This window comes from Neomonachus schauinslandi, chromosome 1 (genome assembly GCF_002201575.2).
Source record: "Neomonachus schauinslandi chromosome 1, ASM220157v2, whole genome shotgun sequence".
NCBI classification, from domain to species: Eukaryota; Metazoa; Chordata; class Mammalia; order Carnivora; family Phocidae; genus Neomonachus; species Neomonachus schauinslandi.
The window spans coordinates 201,856,476-201,877,671 of NC_058403.1; the positions used below are offsets into that span (position 1 = coordinate 201,856,476).

At 58.0% G+C, this 21,196-nt stretch overlaps 2 protein-coding genes across 2 annotated transcripts; both read left to right on the top strand.

Moving 5' to 3' along the window:
* Positions 1–320: 320 nt before the first annotated feature.
* JAK3 (Janus kinase 3) lies at positions 321–13,754 on the top strand. The gene is made up of 23 exons (XM_021683124.1): positions 321–504; positions 961–1,084; positions 1,403–1,514; positions 1,694–1,839; positions 2,219–2,513; positions 3,100–3,222; positions 3,322–3,479; positions 4,112–4,223; positions 4,467–4,653; positions 5,170–5,297; positions 5,516–5,647; positions 6,584–6,668; positions 7,446–7,573; positions 8,288–8,420; positions 8,512–8,663; positions 8,806–8,956; positions 9,620–9,759; positions 9,839–10,028; positions 10,476–10,600; positions 10,853–11,025; positions 11,590–11,707; positions 12,092–12,202; positions 13,602–13,754. The coding sequence occupies exons 1-23, from the start codon at positions 321–323 to the stop codon at positions 13,707–13,709; spliced, it is 3,315 nt and encodes a 1,104-aa protein (XP_021538799.1). The 3' UTR covers positions 13,710–13,754.
* A 3,649-nt stretch (positions 13,755–17,403) lies between these two features.
* INSL3 (insulin like 3) lies at positions 17,404–18,726 on the top strand. Its single transcript, XM_021683125.1, has 2 exons — positions 17,404–17,593; positions 18,524–18,726. The coding sequence occupies exons 1-2, from the start codon at positions 17,404–17,406 to the stop codon at positions 18,724–18,726; spliced, it is 393 nt and encodes a 130-aa protein (XP_021538800.1).
* The last annotated feature ends 2,470 nt before the right edge of the window (positions 18,727–21,196 follow it).

A 21,196-nucleotide genomic window follows, 5' to 3' on the forward strand; every position in this document is an offset into this window, starting at 1 on the left:
GAGGCAGAGGGAGAAGCAGACTCCCCACTGAGTAGGAAGCCCGACATGCGGCTTTCCATGGGGCTCGATCCCAGGACCCCAGGATCATGACCTGAGCTGAAGGCAGACGCTTGACCAACTGAGCCACCCAGGCGCCCCTCCCCATCTGTCTTTCTCTTTCTGTGTGTCTCTGTTCCCCTCTCTTCCCTCTTTCACCAGCTTCAACCCTACCTCACCCTGCAGCATTTCTGTCCCCCCACACACCTAGAAGCTTTGTAGTCTCGCTCCCTCTGGCCAGAACTGAGTGGCTGCCTCTCTTTGTGTCCAGACAGGCTACACCTATGGCGCCTCCAAGCGAGGAGACACCCCTGATTCCTCAGCGCTCCTGCAGCCTCTCGTCTTCAGAAGCTGGTGCCCTGCACGTGCTGCTGCCCCCTCGGGGCCCTGGACCCCCACAGCGCTTATCCTTCTCCTTTGGGGACCATTCAGCTGAAGAGCTGTGTGTTTGGGCTGCTAAGGCCAGTGGTGAGTGGGTCCCTAGAAGACTGGGCCAAAGAGAGGAGTAGGGCTGTGGGAGGCCTAGATTGGGAGCTGGAATAGCTGTCAAGTGGAGTCAGCATGGGAGCTGGGGCTTTGAGGGATGAATAAGTTTGGAAATGGAGGAAGGTGCTCAGGGAAAGGCTGTGCAAAGACTCGGAGGCACGTGAGGGCAAACAGTTGGTCATCCCTTGACGTAAAGTGTACAGTGGAAGGAGCACTCTGGAGAGAAGGGCAGGGAGCCCCAGGAAGCAGGTTGTGTGTGGATTCTCTGCTAAGGGCAATGGGGAGCCCTGGAGTGTGTGTGAGCAGGGGTGGGACACAGCGTGAGAGCCCAAGGTGGGAAAGAGCCCTGCAGGGCTGCATGGGGTTCATAACCATGGCAGCCCTGCAAGGGACAAGATGGGGAAATTTAGGAGGGTGCTGATGGGGGCATCCCCTCAGGCATCCTGCCCGTGTACCACTCCCTCTTTGCTCTGGCCACGGAGGACCTGTCCTGCTGGTTCCCCCCAAGCCACGTCTTCTCCGTGGAGGACTCGGGCACCCAAGTTCTGGTCTACAGGCTCCGGTAAGAAGCACATCACCCCTACTCCCACAGGCATGGGTTAAATGTTACCAAGAGGGGGTGCCTTTTGTTGAGGGCAAGGGGAGTTTAGAACAACAGTGATCCTACAACCTTATCATCTCCCTGCATTTCCCGGTGGTGCCCCAGGGAGGATGTGATCACCGCTCATGGCACAGATGAAGAACTGAGGCCAGAGGGTGTGTGCGTTGCTTGCCCAAGGTCACATAACAAGTCAGTGGCACAACCTGGGCTCTGTGAGGTCTCAGCACGGTCTTCCACCCCTCCCTACCCCTACTCCAGGCTTCTCCCCTTCCCCAACAGCTTTTACTTCCCCAACTGGTTTGGGCTAGAGAAGTGCCACCGCTTCGGGCTACGAAAGGACTTGGCCAGCGCCATCCTTGACCTACCAGTCCTGGAGCACCTCTTCGCCCAGGTAGGGGTCTGCATGGGGCTTAGCCCGGGGCTGGGGTCCACAGGGCAACATCAAGGCTCGCAGTTGGGCGGCCTTGGCTGACCCTCTCTGTGGCAGCCCAGGGTTGGGAATCGGCCCAAGGGTGGGGGGGTCTGTAGGGCAACATCAGGGCTCACGGTTGGGCTGTGACCGGCCCCCAGCACCGGAATGACCTGGTGAGCGGCCACCTCCCCGTGGGCCTCAGTCTCAAGGAGCAGGGTGAATGTCTCAGCCTGGCGGTGCTGGACCTGGCCCGGATGGCCCGCGAGCAGGCTCAGCAGCCTGAAGAGCTGCTGAAAACTGTCAGGTGAGGGCTTCCAGCTTGTGGTACCCAGCGTCTACCTGCGAGGGAGCAAATGTGGCTCCACTGGGGCATCCCTAGAGCTCAGGCTCCCATGAGGCTCCCCACCTACAAGCCCGCAGTGTGTCCATGTGAGCCAGGACCCCACCGACCCACTGAGGCTCCAGTCCCTGCCTCCCTCCTGCCGCTGAAGGCCTGTGTGTGTGTGTCCGTCTTGTGGACCCCAGTGGTCCTTCCCGCGTGTGTGTCCTTGAGTGTCTCCGGGTGTGCCGCCCAGCTGAGGCCACACTTCAGCCCTTCAACTAAAATTCGGGTTTGTGTGTGTCCCTGTCCCTACCTGTGGAGATCCCTCCCCACAGTGAGGACCCGCTACCCTCACTCGTAGCTACAAGGTCTGCCTGCCCCCCGACCTGCGCGACCTGATCCAGGGCCTGAGGTTCGTGACGCGGAAGCGCATCCGCAGGACTGTGCGCCGGGCCCTGCGCCGCGTGACCGCCTGCCAGGCTGACAGGCACTCGCTCATGGCCAAGTACATCATGGACCTGGAGAGGCTCGACCCGGCCAGGGCGGTAGAGACCTTCCTCGTGAGCCTCCCCGGGGCTGCTGGTGGTCAGGATGCGCAGGGGCTGCTCCGAGTGGCTGGCGACACCGGCATCGCCTGGAGTCCAGGAGGACAAGAGGTGTGGGCGGCTGGTGGGCAGGGCCAACGGCGGGGGCGGGGCCTAGGAGGGAGGGGCAGGAGAGTGGGCGGGGTGAAGGAAGGGAGAGACTGTGAGGGCTCCGATGGGGGCCCGCTGAGTGAGAGGTGGGGCTGAGCCAGGGGTGGGGGCGAGAACGAAAAATGGGCGGGACTTAGAGGGATGGGACCGGTTGGGCGGGGGGCTCAGGGCGGGCCTCCCGGCGGGGGGGGGGGGGGAGTCAGGACTGAGACGGGGCGGGGCTCCCGGCTGGACTGAGAGAGACCGGGAGGTGGAGTGGAGCTAAGCGAGGGAGGGCCTCAGGGAAAGAACCGGCTCAACGATGAAGACGGGGTTGAGCAGAATTGGCGTGGGAGACACTGGGGATGGGCTGGGGAGGATTTGTGAGGGATGGGATTGATAGAAGGGCCCGGGGTTTGGCAGGGGCGTGGTGGGAAGGGGCCGGGGTTGGGAGAGGCTTAGAGGGTCAGGGCTTCCGGCATGGGTTGGTGGGGTCCAGGCTTCCAAGAGGGACTGGGGGCTCCGAGGGGACGGGACCGCCAGCTTCAGCCCTCCCCCTCGTTCCCAGGCCCTCCAGCCCTTCTGCGACTTTCCAGAAATTGTGGACATCAGCGTCAAGCAGGCTCCGCGTGTTGGCCCGGCCGGGGAGCACCGCCTGGTCACCGTCACCAGGACAGACAACCAGATCCTGGTGAGTGCTGGACCCTCTCCCCTCCCGCCTAACCCCGACTGCGGGGACGTGGGACCGTCGCCTTCGGGCCGTAGCGGGCGCTGACGCGGATCCTTACAGGAGGCCGAGTTCCCGGGGCTGCCCGCCGCGTTGTCCTTCGTGGCGCTAGTCGACGGCTACTTCCGGCTGACCTCCGACTCCCGGCACTTCTTCTGCAAGGAGGTTGCGCCGCCGCGGCTGCTGGAGGAGGTGGCCGAGCAGTGCCACGGCCCCATCACGTAAGGGTCCACCCCCCATGCCTGCCCTCCGCGGCCAGAACTCGGTTCGAATCTTGGGCACTCCCCTTCTCGCTGCCTCAGTGTCCTCCCCTCCCAGGAGCCTTGGAGAGGGGTCAGGGGCTGGAACAGCGCCTGGTGCAGGGTTGGTGCTCAGTGAGACTAGGCTCTCCCTTCTGCTGCTGTCCAGGGCAGTGGCTTCCCTCTCTCTGATTCCTCAGGGCCCCAGGGCCGATTCCTGGGGGTGGATGACACCAGGTTCCACCTGCAGCCTCTTCTTTAATCACCTAATAGAAGTCCTGATTTTTGGCTCATTTTAAAAAATAGGAAGGAGATGGGGTGCCTGGGTGGCTCATTCGTTAAGCGTCTGCCTTCGGCTCAGGTCATGATCCCAGAGTCCTGGGATCGAGCCCGCATCGGGCTCCCTGCTCCGTGGGAAGCCTGCTTCTCCCTCTCCCACTCCCTCTGCTTGTGTTCCCTCTCTCGCTGTGTCTCTCTCTGTCAAATAAAAAATAGGAAGGAGAGAGGGAATGTTAGCTGGTGAGGGTCCCAGGGCTTCGGAGGAACCAGGAGGATTAGAACCCAAGTCTGCCTCCATCTCTGTGTCTGTCTTTTCCTCCGGCCTTTCTCTACAGCCTGGATTTTGCCATCAACAAGCTCAAGACTGGGGGCTCACTTCCTGGCTCCTACGTTCTCCGCCGCAGTCCCCAGGATTTTGATTGCTTCCTCCTCACTGTCTGTGTCCAGGTTGGTCCACCACTAGGAGCCACGTGGGCAGGGAGGGCTTCCTGAAGGAGATGACATTTGAGCTGAGACCTGAAAGATGAGTCAGTATTTGCTCCTGGAGGAAGGGGAGGGTAAAGGCATTCCCAGTGGAGGGAACGGCTTATGCAAAGGCTTGGAGATTGGAAGGAGCCTGTGGTGCTGGAGGAAGATGGGGTGAGGGAAAAGTACTGCCCACTTCCACTCAGGGACCACTCCTCCTTGCAGACCCCCCTGGGTCCTGATTACAAGGGCTGCCTCATCCGGTGTGACCCCACGGGAACCTTGTCCCTGGCTGGCCTTGGCCGTCCCCACAGCAGTCTCCGAGAGCTCTTGGCAGCCTGCTGGGACGGCGGGCTGCACGTGGACGGGGTTGCGCTGAACCTCACCTTCTGCTGCACCCCCAAACCCAAAGGTGAGCCCGCCCCCTCCCCTGAGTGGAGCAATCGAGCTGGGGACCTGCCTTGTGCGGCAGGGGGCAGAGATTGCGGGTCGAGATGGGTTAGGGAAGAAAAGGTGATTTATGTGCTTGTGGAATAGATGCTATCTTCAGGCATGACGAGATCCAGTTGCAGCTGGATCCGAGAGATGTCACTGACTCTTAGACTCTCTCCATCTCTTGCCTCTTCCTCTGGGTGAATTTCACTCTCAGACAAACCCCTTGGATGGGACAACTCTGAGGTGTGAGTTCTTCAGAGTCTTCCAGAATCTCTAGCAGAACTGAGACTAGGTTGCCTGCTCATCAGTAACCCTCCCCGCCCCCCTCCCCCGACTGGGGCTTCCTAGAGTCTCAAATAAACCGCGTACCTTGGAGTCCTCACCTCAGGGTTGGCTTCTGGGAGGGACCCCAAATTAAGGCAGGGAGTGAGCAAACCTTAGGGGGCCTTCCACCTCTGACCGCTCTTCTTCTCCCTCCACCTCCTCCCCGTAGAAAAGTCCAACCTGATTGTGGTGCGGAGGGATTGCAGCACACCCACATCATCCCCTGTTCAGCTCCAATCCCAATGCCAGCTGAGTCAGATGACATTTCACAAGATCTCTGCTGACAGCCTGGAGTGGGTAAGTGGCCCCAGGAAATGGAAGGGGGACCTCAGTTGGGATTCAGACACTGGGTCCTCATTGTACCCCAGTTACATCTCTGCTGTGTGGCCTCGAGCATGTGACATAACCTCCTTGTGCCTCTGTTTCATTATCTGTAAAATGGGGCCAGGGCCAGGGGCCAGGATCCCACCAGGAGCCCCCTTACCAGCCTCTCATGTTGCCCCCTCACCCTCCAGCATGAGAACCTGGGTCATGGGTCCTTCACCAAGATTTACCGAGGTTGTCGCCACGAGGTCGTGGAGGGGGAGGTCCGGGAGACGGAGGTGCTGCTCAAAGTGATGGATGCCAAGCATAAAAACTGCATGGAGGTGAGTGTGATGGGGACCAAGACTTTGGGGTCAGGACTGGCTGGAGAGAGCATTGTGGATTCAGGGAAATTTAAAAACACACAGGTCTTAAAACAACAGAAATGTAGCTGCAGCATCTCCAAACCATGAAATACAGAAGGGTCAGGGAATTTAGATGGAAACAGAAAGAGTACACCAAATAGAAGAAACAGCCAGTGCAAAGATCCTGAGGCAGGGTTGTGCCTGGCATGTTTTTTGGGTTTTTTAAAAATGATTTTATTTATTTATTTGAGAGGGGGGAGGAGGGAGCACAAGCAGGGGGAGCAGCCAAGGGAGAGGGAGAAGCAGATTCCCTGCTGAGCAGGGAGCCCAATGCAGGGCTCAATCCCAGGACCCTGGGATCATGACCCAAGCTGAAGGCAGACACTTAACTGACTGAGCCACCCAGGCACCCCTGTGCCTGGCATGTTTAAGGAACAGTGAGGAGGGGGCATCTGGCTGGCTCAGTTGGAAGAGCACATGACTCTTCATCTCAGGGTCATGAGTTCGAGCCCCACACTGGGTGCAGAGATTACTTAAATAAATACAACCTAAAAAAAAAAAAGTGAAGAAGGGCCACTGGGCTGGAGAGAAGTGAGCAAAGGAGAAGAGGGGAGTGATGTGGATGGAAGCATCAGCAAGGATTGGGCCACCCAGGGAAGGCATGAGTCCTCCTTGAACCCCAAGTCTCCCACTTCTGTGTGAGGGACCCAAGGTGGATTACAGTGGAGACTTCCAGCCCCCATCAGAAAACCATGATAGAGTCCTGTGTATAGCAGTGGTGGACTCCCAGGTCAAAGGAGGCTTGTGGTGAGGTGCCCTCCTGAGGCCGATTTGTGAGCAGCAAGTTTGGGGTGCTTGGTCTGACCCTGGAGTGGGAGGAACCCATGGACCTCCTCTCCCTTCTCCTCTCCCCAGTCATTTCTGGAAGCAGCGAGTTTGATGAGCCAAGTGTCATACCAGCATCTCGTGTTGCTCCACGGCGTGTGCATGGCTGGAGACAGTGAGACAGAACCCTCACCCCCGCCCCCACCCTTCCTCAGGGAAACCGTCTAGGGCAGCATTAGCGATACAAACCCAGAGCCCGCCCTGGCTGGGGCCCCGTGTCCCCCAGGGTCCCTCACCCTGTTACCTGTGTCCTTCATTTGTCACTTTTGGGGCAGCAGCTCCAAGCTCCCACTGATACCCAGCCCCACAGAATTATCTCAAGTCAGACGGGCCTGGGTTCCAATCCCACCTCGCTGTGTACCCCCCTCTGTAGCTTTGCAAGGGCCAAGTTACCTCTCCAAGCTCCAGTTCCACCAGATTCGTACAGCAACTATTTATCAGGAGCCCGGGAGGGGCCAGGAGCTGCACTCACAGTGTGGAACACGACAGGTGGGGCAGGGTGATGCATGATCGTGTGTGAGGGGGCGGCACAGGCCACTGTGGGTGGTCAGAGGCCGCTAGCCCAGCTTGGAGGTTAGGCAATGATTCTGGATAGGCAAAGGTAAGTTCTAGGCAGAGAAGGCAAAGATAAGTAGGAATTAGGGAAGAGGAGGAGAGGAGGGGGGATGTCCCAGACAGAACATGCAAAGGGCTGGAAGTGCCCTTCCAGGCATCTCGGGAAATAGTTGCCACAGGGGAAGTGAGGAGGAGGACAGGTGAGTAGGCTAAGGACGGACGCAACAGTCAGAACTGAGAGCTCCAGGGAGCCCTGAGGGTGGGGTGGGGCGGAGCCTGTTCAACACCGCTGCAGTCCTGCCTCCCAGCCCTGCCCCTCCCTGCTGCCTGCCGCCAGGTATCATGGTGCAGGAATTTGTACACCTGGGAGCGCTGGACACCTACCTGCGCAAGTCTGGCCACCTGGTGCCAGCCAGCTGGAAGCTGCAGGTGATCAAACAGCTGGCCTATGCCCTCAACTATCTGGTGAGTGCTCCTCTGCTTGCTCTACCCTCTATGCAGAGAATGGAGGGGCAATTGAGAGTGGGCTCTGTGGTATGTGTAGGAGTTTGGTAAGGATGCAAGGGGAGGGCATTTTAGGGAACAGCATACATACAAGCTCAGAGATGTAAGAGCGGGAGAAGGGAACAGGTGGTCATTGGTGGATTTCAGTGGGGAGTATTGAGCCATGAGGCCAGGCAGGGGGAAGGCTTCCCAGAAGAAGGAACATGGGAGCTGGGCCTTGAGGGTTGAATAGAAGCTCATCAAGAGGAGAAAAGAAGGAGGGTGTGTCAGGTTGAGGGCACAGCCTGGGCCAAGGCCTGCAGCTTAGAAGATGAGTTGCTTGTCCTGGGATGCATCTAGCAGTTCAGTTGGCAGGAGACCAGGGTAGAGGTGTGGAAGAGAGAATGTCATAGGAAGAGTGAGCAAGTATCTCAAAGGGCCTTGAACGCTAGACTGAGGACCTCTGACTTTATCCTAAAGGCAGTGGGGAGCCACAGGGTGGGTTTGAAGGGGAGGGACACAGGGCAGCACAGGGGGTGAACCAGAGGAGGCAAGACAGGCCAGTAGTCTACGGAATGGTCTAGAAGTATGGTCTGAGCAGCCCCAGGTGGGCTTTGAAGGATGTGTAGTGGTTCTTCAGCCAGACTATTCATCCAGCAAACCCTCCCTGGCATTCTCTGTGCCTGGCCCACCCAGGAAGACAAAGGCCTCCCCCATGGCAATGTCTCAGCCCGGAAGGTGCTCCTGGCTCGCGAAGGGGCTGATGGGAACCTGCCCTTCATCAAGCTGAGTGACCCTGGTGTCAGCCCCTCTGTGCTAACCCGGGACAGTAAGTCCGGAAGGGTGGAGGGAGGGGCCTAGTGCCCTAGAGGGGCAGTGGGGCAGGGAAGCAGACCCCTGACCCCAGCCCCACTCCCCAGTGCTCACTGACAGGATCCCCTGGGTGGCCCCCGAGTGTCTCCAGGAGGCCCGGACACTCGGCTTGGAAGCTGACAAGTGGGGTTTTGGTGCCACAGTCTGGGAGGTGTTCAGCGGGATCCCGATGCCCATCAGCACCCTGGATCCCACCAAGGTCAGAGCACCCTCATTGGCCTCTAGAGTGCCCATTTGGGAGAAGGGTGGGCTGAGGTCCAGCTTGGGGAGGATGGGCTGGTCTAGGGTGGGGGGCCCCTGAGGGTGCACTGGGAGTGACCAGCCACTCTTCTCAACTTCAGAAGCTCCAGTTTTATGAGGAACGGCAGCAACTGCCTGCCCCCAAGTGGACGGAGCTGGCCATACTGATCCAGCAGTGCATGGCCTATGAGCCAGGCCAGAGACCTTCCTTCCGTGCCATCATCCGTGACCTGAACAGCCTCATCACTTCAGGTGCCCACTGGGCCAGGCAGGGTGGGCAGGGCTGGCCTGTCATATTAGGCCCCGGGGGGCGAGGGGGAAGTGAAATTTGCATGCAGAGCCGGCCCCGTGTGCTTGGCAGGGTTGGAGTGGTTGGTGACTGTAACAGTCAGCATGAACCTCAACCGCTGCTGTAACAAACAGACCCCCTTGGCTCCAGATCGAACGTGATGGATATTTACCTTTCATTCAGTGAGGGTGTCCAGGTCAACAGGCACCTCTCCCTTTGTGGCTCTACCCATCCCATGGCCTCAGGTCCCTGTGGCATCCTCTGCAGACAAGAGAGAGAGACTGTGGAGGGTCCCATGCCAGGTTTCCATGGGCCAGGCCTGAAAGAGCTGCCAGCACCTCTCCCTCATCAGACTGAGCTCAGTCACGTACCACACTTCACAGCAGTGGAGTCTGGGAAATGCCCTTCTGTCTCCAAAGCTATATGTAGTTTGCACAGCATGCAGAGCACATAAGGGGTCTGCCTTTGCCCAGTCGGCCTCTTTTTCCAGCCACCCCCCCCCCAGCAAAGTACCCGTAGGCTTGTGCGGAGAAGGTAAGCATGCAGATCGAAGTCCCCTGGCAAGTCAGCTTAGGAGGGGGACCCCAGGCCCAATGGACTGGTCCCTTACTGCTTGTGCCCTGCAGATTACGAGCTCCTCTCAGACCCCACGCCCGGTGCCTTGGCGCCCCGTGATGGGCTGTGGAATGGCGCCCAGCTCTACGCCTACCAGGACCCTACCATTTTTGAGGAGAGACACCTCAAGTACATCTCACAGCTGGGCAAGGTGAGGTGCACCCGACTGCGGTGGGCGGGGAAGCGCCCATGCACCCCTGCACTTGGACACCAGCCCTGCTGTCCCCCAGGGCAACTTCGGCAGCGTGGAACTGTGCCGCTATGACCCGCTGGGCGACAACACGGGCGCCCTAGTGGCAGTGAAGCAGCTGCAGCACAGCGGGCCAGACCAGCAGAGGGACTTCCAGAGGGAGATCCAGATCCTCAAAGCCCTGCACAGCGACTTCATTGTCAAGTACCGCGGAGTCAGCTATGGCCCAGGTGAGCCATTGCCCCCACCCGGTGCTCTTCAAACCACACGCCCTCAGCCTCCTGCAGTAACATTTTAGGGTGGTCTGGGAACACCAGGAGGGGCGCTATGGATGCTCTTGCTTAATCCAGATTTGGATCCCCTAGCGTTCGAATTCCCACTCTCTCCCTCAGCAGCTGGGAGACCTTGGGCAGGCGATTTAACCTCTCTGAGCATCGGTTTCCCCACCTGAAAAAGGGGTCATTATCAGGTTTAAATGAATCAGTGTGTATTGTAGAAAGTACTCAAGAGCTCTTGGCGAAGAGTGTCATGGTTGCTGTTCCCATTTTACAGAAAGCAATACTGAGGCCGGGAGGGGCCCAGGGTCGTACTCTGATCCGGGAGGAAGAATCGGGAGGGGCCGCAGACAGAGTTGGGCCCTGTGGTGACCCCTCCCAGCCTCCCCTCGCCTCCCCTAGGCCGCCAGAGCCTGCGGCTGGTGATGGAGTACCTGCCCAGCGGCTGCCTGCGCGACTTCCTGCAGCGGCACCGCGCGCGCCTCGCCGCCAGCCGCCTGCTCCTTTACGCCTCGCAGATCTGCAAGGTGCGGGCCGTGCCCCGGGACGCGGGCGCCGACGTGGCGAAGTCTGGGCGGGGGTCTGCGTGGAGTCGCGGGGAAGGCTGAGGGTTGAAGTTTGGGGGTCCAGGTCAGGTTGGACAAGGAGCGGTTGAGCTGGGGCTGAGGTCAGGCCTGGAGTGCAGGATGGGTCCAGGGCAGAGTCAGGCTTGGGCCCTGGGATGGGTTTGGGCTGGATTCCAGATTATGCTGGAGTCCGTACCTCACGCGCGCCTGCAGGGCATGGAGTACCTGGGCTCCCGCCGCTGCGTGCACCGCGACCTGGCAGCGCGTAACATCCTGGTGGAGAGCGAGACGCACGTCAAGATCGCCGACTTTGGCCTCGCCAAGCTGCTGCCGCTCGACAAAGACTACTACGTGGTCCGCGAGCCCGGCCAGAGCCCCATCTTCTGGTGGGAACCCCGCCCCCGCCCCGGCCTACCTCTCCTCCCCACTACTGGGGCCCCTACCTCGCTCCCACCTTCGTGAGCCCGCCATGGCCCCGCCCTTCCCACAGTCCTGGCCCCGCCCCCTAAACACTGGCCCCGCCCCTGCCCCTACAGCTACGGCCCTTCCTGACCCCGCCCAGGCCCCCACTTCTCCCCACTACCCCCCGCCCCTCCTCCCCACTGTCCTGGGCCCGCCCCGGCCCCGCCCCTCCCGCAGCCCCAGCCCTTGCCGGGCCACGGCCTTCCTACCGGTGTACAGTCCCTTCCCCACAGCCTGGTCCCACCTCGCTCCGCCCCTCGGCACTGGCCCCGCCCTCCAGAGCCACGGCTCCGCCCTGACCCCGCCCAGACCTTCCGCAGGGTTGGAGAATACCCCATCCCACAGGCGGGGAAGCTCTGACCCCAGAGCTGGGACTGACCTTCTCACAGCCCCCACCCACCACTGACCAGCTCCCCCCGCCCAGGGTTGTTCCCTTTCCCGTACTCTGCCTCACTTTCGCATCCCAAGACTTCCTTGTCCCCCTCCAGGTACGCCCCGGAGTCCCTCTCTGACAATATCTTCTCGCGCCAGTCCGACGTCTGGAGCTTCGGGGTCGTCCTGTACGAGCTTTTCACCTACGGCAACAAGAGTTGCAGCCCCTCAGCCGTGAGTCAGCACCCCTGGATTCCCCAGTACCCTCCTCTCCCCAACCCCTTCCTGGCCAATCCCTGCCCCGTTTGTGCCCGAGTCCCTCTTTTGCTCAGTGTCACCTGGTCCCAGCATTATATAGGCCCTCTATAATGGGGAGGACCTCTCTTCACTAAGGCTGACCCCCACTACCACGGGCAGCCCGCTCCCCCTCCATCACGGATGACCCCTCCTCCTCCCTTACGCCTGGCCCCTCTCCCCACCGCGGGTGATTCTCTCCCTCCCTTCACTATGGCTGCCCCCTGCCCCCCCACCCCCACCCCTCTCCAATCACTGGCGGCCCCTCCTCCCTCCTTCACGGATGGCACCTCTCCCACCACGGGCGCTCCCTCTTGGCCCCAGGAGTTCCTGCGGATGATGGGATGTGATGGTGATGTCCCGGCCCTCTGCTGCCTCCTGGAGCTGCTGGCTGAGGGCCAGAGGCTGCCTGCGCCTCCTGCCTGCCCTGGTGAGGTGAGCACTGGAGGGCCTGCCTCAGTTTCCCACTCTGGATTTTCCTGGGCAAGCCAGCTGGCCCCTTTGGGTCTCCCCACCTCCTGTTGTCTCTTGATTGAGAGCATACCCCGGGGCATGAATCTGAAGGGGAGTTTGGCTTCTATTTTGCTGTTCTCTCACTGTATGGCAAATTGCAAACACTTTCAGAGCCTCAGTTTACCCATCTCCAAAATGGGAATAACAATGCCTTTGGGGGGGGTGCCTGGGTGGCTCAGTCAGCTAAGCGTCTGCCTTCCGCTCAGGTCATGATCCCGGAGTCCTGGGATCGAGCCCCACGTCGGGCTCTCTGCTTGGCGGGAAGCCTGCTTCTCCCTCTCCCACTCCCCCCGCTTGTGTTCCCTCTCTCGCTGTCTCTCTGTAAAATAAATAAAATCTTAAAAAAAAAAAAAACCAAAACACAATGCCTTATGGGGTGGGGGAAGGTTAGACAAGTTAACACCTCTCCAGTGCTCAGCTTCGGGTCCAGCGCACTGTCAACACTCCATAAATGTTAACAACTCTTACAGTTTATCGTCACAACTTTTGGGGAAAGATCTAACATGAGGTTGGTCATTCATAAAGTGATCTGCCCAGGGGCACTTGAGTGGCTCAGTCAGTTAAGCGAATGACTCTTGGTTTCCACTCGGGTCATGATCTCAGGGTGGTGAGATCAAGCCCCATGTCAGGTCTGCACTGGGTATGGAGTTTGCTTGAGATTCTCTCCCCCTCCCTCTCCTCTCCCATGCTCTTCCCCCCAGTGCTCTCTCTCTCTCTCTCTCTCTCTCACAAATAAATAAAATCTTTAAAAAAAAAATGTATCTGCCCAGGCCACAAATGTTTATTGAGCGTTGACTGTGTGCCGAGCTCTGTGCTGGGTGCTGAGGACCCAGCAGGGGACAGAACAGATACTACCCTGTCCTCCTGGTAACCAGCAGAGGCTAACAAGAACATTCTGGTCTGGTGGTTATCAGTGTCTAGAAAGAATTGAACAGGAGGGAATGAGGGGGTGCGGTGGTGATCAGGGGGGCCTTTCAGAGGGGGTGATCCTGAAGGAGGAGGAGGAGCCTACCCATAGGGAAAGCTGGGAGAGGGCATTCTCAGTGGTGGACACAGCATGTGCAAAGGCCCTGAGGTGGGAATGAGTTTGATGCCTTTAAATAATGAGATGGGGGCAGATGTGGCTGCAGGGAACAAGAGAGGGGGTGATGGAAGGAGACAGGGGAGGGCAGGAGATTTTGTTCTAAGACCTCTAGGGAGCCATGGGAGGCTTTGGAGCAGGGGAGGGATGGAATCTAATTTATATTTTAAAATGGTGACTAGGAGTCATGTCCTTCCTACCGCTCATATGTGACCCTGTTGTCTCCTCCCACCCCCTCAGGTTCATGAGCTCATGAAGCTGTGCTGGGCCTCTAGCCCGCAAGACCGGCCAACATTCAGTGCCCTGGGCCCCCAGCTGGATGCACTATGGAGTGAAAGCCGGAGCTAGCAGAGAGTGTGAAACTCACGCCTTCCCTGCTTGTCCGGAGGGAGAAACGCACTCACTTCATTTTTATATCTCCTGCACACCTACCGCTGGGTTCTGGTCTTTGTGAACTGGCTGTGTGACCTTGGGCAGGAGGTTGCCCCTCTCTGGGCTTCCTGCTTCACAGAGACCCTCGGGGGCAAATGACATTGCATTGGGGGGCATCCCTGGCTTGTGGGGCAACAGTAGTCTTGTGGCCTCAGGAACTTGTAAAAATTCAAGATGAATGCCTTGGTGGGGCCTGCTGTGCCTTGAGCCCAGAATCTAGGAGCCAAATTTAAGCCCCTCCCATCTTCCTATCCTCTCAGGTTTTGGCCCTGAGCTTCCTGTCTCAGTGAAGACCTTGCAGATCTTTAAATACATGATCTCCGGCTTCTGTTCCAACATCCCTCTTTTGCTGGAGGAAGCCACAGACAAAAGCAGTTGCCCTGGTTGGAAATTCACTTTCTGGGGGGGGAGCCTGCGTGACTTTTTGGGCTTGTGTGAGGAGCCAGGAGAGGCTGGGGTCCCAGTCCACCCTAACTGTACCAGAGCGTCCCGGGCCTTCCATTTGCCCACTTGAATACTGGGACCCTTTCTATCCCGACCAGAGGGTCACTCAGTTGATGACGCTGGAGACTTACAGGAGCTTTTCAGCAGCTGAGGGAAGGAAAGGCATTCTTGGCAGAGGGAACAACATGGTGAGAGTGAGGAGGTTCAGAGTACAGAGGTTAAGAGCCCAGCTGTTGGAGCCCACGGTTCTGCCACTTAATTGCCGTATGATGGTGGGCAACTTGTCTCCCCTACTGGGTCTCAGTTCCATCCCCTGTACAATGGGCAGATAAATGGTGCTGGCTTCTTGCTGTACACAGGCAGCTTCTGGAGGCTGGTGAGAAGGCATCTGGTGCAGGTTAAGCCCCGCCCTCCCCCCCCAAACTCCTCACCTGCCTTCAGTCTTTTCTATCACTTTTGCCCCCTGGAAAACTCTTATTTATCTCTCGAAACCCCAGCTGTCACCTCCCTGCAGCCTTCCCTGGCATGTTCCCGCCACTCCTCACCTGCCGTGTACTTACCTCTGACCCCAGGACTGGGGTCTCTGTCCAGATCCCTCTCCTCTGACCTGGAGGCTCCCTGGGGGCTGGGATGGGACAGGTACAAAGGGGACTCTGGGAGCGTTTGTTTAATGAACAAAGTTGGGTGGAAAGAATGGTGTGTTGCTGGACTTGGGTGATGGGGAATTTTGGGGGGTGTGTAAGCTGGGGAGGAATGTAGTTAGGGCTGGGAGATGGAGATCCCCTGGGGGCCACAATGGGGGCCTCAGGGCAGGCTGGGGGGAGGAGAGACAGCAGGGTGGGGCATTGGCTGGGGTCCCAGAGGACAGAAGCCCTACCCCCAACTCCAGCTGCTGGCCTTGGCTCTGTCCTAAGGAACTGATTACGGGCTCTTGGTGGGTGGAAGGAACAGGCTGCTCTGGGAGGGGGGAGGGGGGTCAGAGGGCAAGGTTGGGGTGGGAGGCTGTGGGGAGGGGTCCAACATCAGTGGGGACCAAGCAAGTCTCCCTCAGGACTGCTGGACAGATATGAGGAATAACCGAGAGAAAGAGACCGAGAGAGATAGAGAGATTGAGAAGGAGAGACAGACTCAGAGAGACAGAGAGGGCAGGAGAGAGACAGTCTCCCTCTCTCTCGCCTACTCTCTTAGCCCAGGGAAAGCCACCTGCTTTGGTGAAAAGCTGGAGGGGGCTGCTCTGAGCTCAAGCAAGACAGGGTTTTCAGCTCAGGCTCTCCCTTGCCTTGGATGGAGTATCCTCCCTTCTCTCTGCTCGTTTCCCTCCTTGGTAAACCAAAGTCTACAGTGAGCAAACACAGCCAGCTTCATTCTGGGCCCTGCAGTCCCTGCCCTGCCCAAGGAGACCCTGATAGGGGAGAGACAGAGTCAGCCAACAGCCCCAGCCTCCTGTGACCATGGCAAGCGCAGTGACCCCCTCTCTGAGCCTCAGTTTCCTTATTGATACAGGAATAAGGACAACAAGATTCTGATTGCTCCTGGTCTCAGATGGCCAGCTGCCCGAGCACCACCTTGTGGAATCATTCTCAGTTTATCTAGTTCACCTCTCTAAAATGGTTGTTGTTGTTGTGAAAAAGACTCCTCAGCCAGTGCTCGCCCTGGGGGAGACACACCCAAGGCCCTGGCCCAGGCAGAGACCCTCACTGTTTTGTGGCGCCCTCAGCCTCTCAATAACCAGTGTTGAGGTTAAAACCACCGTTGTGATTCTTACTATGATTACAAGATCCCCTCCGGCACCACCCATCAGGAAACTTCGAAAAAGTCAAGGTTTATTACTCATAAGACCTCAGAGTTACACAGCCGACCTAGGGTTACCCACTGAGGTCACTGGTGGAAACAGGGAGCCAACTTGGGCTTGGGGCTCTGCTTTTATTGGGGTCCAGGGGTGCGGGCCTAGGGTTTCCCCAGCTCACTCTTTATTGGTGGATTTCAGATGCAGAGCAGGAATTTAATGTTCTGAGCTGGTCAGCACACGGCTCCCTTCCCTGGCCACGGTGGCCCGAATCAGTGGTGGCCCGAATCACCGCGTGTGGCTGCGGAGGGCCTCCCGCCGAGGACTCGGAGTTTCTCGCAGATCTGGAGGCTGGAAAGTCAGGGTGCCGGCAGGGCCAGGGTCTGGTGAGGAGGCTTCCTGGCTTGCACATGGCTGCCTTCTGGCCGGGTGCTCACGTGGAGCGGGAGGGGCGTGGGGGCACGTTCTCTGACCCCCCCTTCGTAGGAGAGCACTGACCCCATTGCGAGGCCCCCCCCTTCACTACCTGCTGATCTCCCGGAGCCCGCATGTCCACAGACACTGTCACGACACCGTCACGATGGGGAGTCGGGCTTAAACACAAGAATTGAGGCGGGGGGTCTGTATGGTTAGGGCTCAGCCTGTCAGTATCCAGCATCTGGTTGGACTGGCCCCTGTGGTTGCACGCCCTTCAGCAACACCCATCAGGAAACTGAAAAAAGGAAAGGTTTCTTACCGACAAGACCTGGAGCTCCCACAGCACCCCCAGGGTGGGCCACACAGTGAGGGGGTGGGGGGTTCCCTGGCTGGGCCTCTGCTTTTATTGGGGTCCAGGATGGGGGCGTGGGGTTCCCAGGGCTCATTGCTTATGGTAAAACTAAAACATAGGAGCGGGAATTTAAAGCGCCAGAAAGGAAAAAACAAGTGACCCCAAAGGCCAGTTCTCAAAAGCAACCACAAGCTCTCAAACAAGGGAGCCTGGGGGCGGGGGGGGCCAGAGAGCTGGCTGTTTATCAAGCGGTGTGTCTGGCAAATAAGTTTATTCCAGATAGCTGTCTTTGAAGCGGATGCCTGGGCAATCAAAGCTTAAGTCAGGCACGACAAAAAAGCCTGGCTCAGTGGGTGGAACATGCAAGTCATGATCTCGGGTCCTGAGTTCGAGCCCCACCTGGGGCTTAGAGATTACTTAAAAAAAGAGAGAGAGAGAAAGAGAAAACCCAACTGCGGGGTTTACACTACACTTGCACTCAGTACTCACCCCTCCCTTGACCTTCTCCCTGAGCCCTCCGCGGAATGCTCTGTCCCCATCCAAGGTCCTCAGCTGGGGCGGGCTGGATGCCTATAAGAAGGGGTCCCCGCTGGGGCCGGCCTCCTGCCGCCATGGACCCCCGCCCGCTCACCTGGGCCCTGGTGCTGCTGGGCCCGGCTCTGGCGCTCATTCTGGGCTCGGCGCCCGCTCCGGAAGCACGGGAGAAGCTGTGTGGCCACCACTTCGTGCGCGCGCTGGTGCGGTTGTGCGGGGGCCCGCGCTGGTCCTCCGAAGACGGGCGGCGGGTGGCTGGCGGCGACCGTGAGTGGGGGCGGACGGGGACTGCGCTCTGGGGTTTCTAGGTGGGGCAGGTGCGCGCGGCGCTGGTGGGCGTCGGGGCGGGCGGCTGGGTTTGCACGCACCTACCGGGGCCCCTTGCCCGCGGCGCTGGTGCGTGCAAGCGCGCGAAGGATGCGTCCCCGGCCAGGCAGGAAATCAGTGCGTGGCGACCGAGACAGTCTCACAAGTGCACGGTGAGATTCTGCCTGATTTACATTCTGTGTAATTTTTTAATGTAAATATTTATGTTTTGCATTAGTTTTTGATTTTTAAAAATATTGCATTAAAATATGATGGATCTTCATTGTTGAGTTTTTTGGCGCCCCCTTGCATTGTGCGTTGAGGGCCAGTGCTCACTCTTCTCACCCTGCGCCCGGCCCTGGTGCTGAAGGTATAAAACGGATGTGTATGCCCACGTGTCACACGTGTGTGTCCTATATGCATGTATCTTTGCGATACAGACGCAGCTGGATGTGCAGAGGCGTGCATGGGGGAGGGCTGGAAAGGGCCATGAGGGTATGTGCCTGTGTGTGTGTGTGTCCATGTGAGCCCACTGCCTGCACAGATGTCACATGTCATGTATATGTATATGTCATGTATATGTCACGTGTCACCCCTGCTGTCTTTGGCTTTGTAAAGTGTCTATGCGTCTGCGTGATAGGTGGCTTGTGGGAATGTGCACGGCAGGGGACCTGAGCGTGGGTGTGGGTCGGGAGTGCACACATCTGGATGGGGGAGTATATCTGTGCTCAGTAGACAGTAGGCATTTAATAGGTGCTCACTTTCTATTTGTGCACAAGATGAGCATTCGATGGGTCACTCAGCAGGATGTGAGCGTGCAGGTGTGTGCACATATTGGGGAGGGGTCCTCTAGGGTCCCCTGCCCATGCTGAAATTCTGCTCTGTCCCCAGGTGAGCTGCTGCAGCGGCTGGAAGGACGACATCTCCATGGGCTGGTGGCTGAAGGGGACCCCATGCTGGTTCTCATTCCACAGCCCCTGCCCCAGGCCTCTCGCCATCACCACCGCCGGCGGGCGGCGGCCATCAACCCTGCCCACCACTGCTGCCTCAGCGGCTGCACCCAGCAGGACCTGCTGACCCTGTGTCCTCACTGAACCCTCCCCCTGGCTGTGGCCTCAGAGGATCCAGAGACCCAGAGGGGTCTGGTGTGGTGAGCTCCTGAAGCCACACAGCCCCACAAAGCCCTGTCTGGGAGGACCTGTGTTCCCCACCTCCCCAAGGTCACCTTCCTCTGTGGGGCCAACTGCGAAAAAATCACACCTCCACCCTGGCTTGGAAGAGCCTTGGTTTCGCAGAGATGCCAGATACTCAGGGCCAAATGTCCTCCCATCCTAGGAGCCCCAGGTGCCATCCTCCCCGCATCTATGCCACCCCCCCTTGAGGTCTCCCCAGTGGTAAATAAATGAAGCTCCCGCAGAATCCAAAGCAGCTTTTTGCATTTTCTCAAGAAAAAGGGACAAGGCTGCATCAGCCCTTGTGCGGGTTGCCCCCCGGCAGCTGGGGACCCCCCCCACCACTTTCAGGAGCTTGTTAGCAACTTGAGAGTCATCACGATACAAAGTGGGGAAACTGAGGCCAGGGGAGACGGCTGCGTGCCAAGGTCAAACAGAGAGGGAATGGCCAAGTGCAGGATTCGAATCGAGGTCATCTGTTAAGACCCGTGGTGGGGGGCCTTAATGTTACTTAAAGTCCACGTGACAGTGGACAGACACACAGACATTGAAATGAGTCAGAGTGGACACTTACTGATCCAACTCTGACCATTTTTCTCACTCGCACCCTCCCTTCACCCAGAGATGGAACTTGCATTCTAGGACTCCCAGGGCAAAAGGACCAAGGATTTGACTATGTGAGCCAGTCCATGTTGTTACTTTCCTGAATCTGCTGTCACAAATTACCAGAAATCGGGAGTCCTAAGACAGAACTTTCTTTCCTTACAGTTCTAGAAGCCAGAGACAGAAGTCGAGGTGGGGCAGGGTTGTTTCCTTCTGGGAGGCTCTGAGGAAGAATCTGGTCTGTGTCTCTTTCCTGGCTTTTGGTGGCCGCTGGCAACCCTTGACCTTCTTTGGCTTCTAGATGCAGGACTCCAAGCTCTGTCTCTGTCTTCACGTGGCCTTCTTTTCTGTGTCTCTGTGTGTTCATTTCTGTCTCTTGTAAAACCACTCTCATTGGATTTGGGGCCCACCCCACCCTAATCCAGAATGATCTCACCTTGATCCTTACCTTAATTATATCTGCAAAGACCCTATTTCTTTTTTTTTTTTCTAGGATTTATTTATTTATTTGAGAGAGAGAGAGAGAGAGAGCAGGGGGGCCGGAGGGGCAGAGAGAATCTCAAGCGGATTCCCTGCTGAGAGCAGAGCCTGACTACGCAGGGCTCCATCTCACCACCCAGAGACCATGACCTGAGCCAAAATGAAGAGTCAGATGCTTAATCAACTGAGCCATCCAGCCACCCCAGCAAAGACCCTATTTCCAACTAAGGCCATATTCTAAGGTTCCAGGGGGATGCATACTGTTCAGTCCAGTGCGGCAGGGGAGCAGGACTCTCTGCCGGGGAGATGGCGATGGGGAGCCGCAGGTGTGTGGGCAGGGGCAGGATGAGGCCAGACCTATGTGAGAAACCCCTGCAGGCCCTGTCTCACCCAGGCCTGCCTTCCCCTGCCTGGATGCTGCTTCAGCTTCCACCTCCCAACAATCCACACGGCAGCCACAGGGGTATTTAAAATTTAAAAATCAATCATGTCATTTCCTTGCTCCAAAGGTGCCATCACTCTCAAATATCTCCCTCTCTCCTCACTGCAGCCCACAAGTCCCCAGGTGGCAAGCCCCTGTGACTTCATGTTTCTCCTCCCTCCAGATCCTCTTTACTCACCAAGCTCCAGCCATGGCCTCTTCGCTGCAACTTGAATGCTCCCTGATTATCCCACCTCAGGGCCTTTGCACATGCTATGCCTTCTGCCTGGAACACCCTTCTCCTGGCTCTTCCCAAGGCCATGTCCTCTTTCTGCAGGCCCCAGCTCCAATGTACCTCCTCAGTCCCAGTCCCCCGAGCTCTCAGCAAATACTCTTTCCCATCACTGTGTCTGATTGCTTCGTTTTACTTCTCGAAGCTCTCACTGCTTCTGATAACATCCTATTTGATTGTTCACAGGTTTGTTTTCTCACTATAAGGTGGGTATCTGCCATCCCAATGGGGCTGGGAGCAGGAGTATAGGGCAAGGTGTGCAGCATACAGGAAGTGCCCAATAAATACTTAGAGAAGAAGGGAAAGGAGATGGGACAGAGGATAGCAAAGCCACAGTCCTAGTGGGAGAGGAGCCTGGTGAAGAGAGGGGAGGCTGGGTGGTGTGTTCAGAAGGAGTCTTGCCGGAAGCAGGAGGCCAAGGCAGGCCCACTGTCCCTCATGGCCAGGGGCAGTCTCACCCCTGTGCCTCTCTCCTGAGCATGTCATCAAGCTGGCAGTGAGACCCAGTCTGAAGGCGATAGGGAACCATGGAGGGTGTGTGAACAGGGGCAGGATGATGTCAGATCTGCCTGATAGAAACTCCTGTAGCCCCCCAC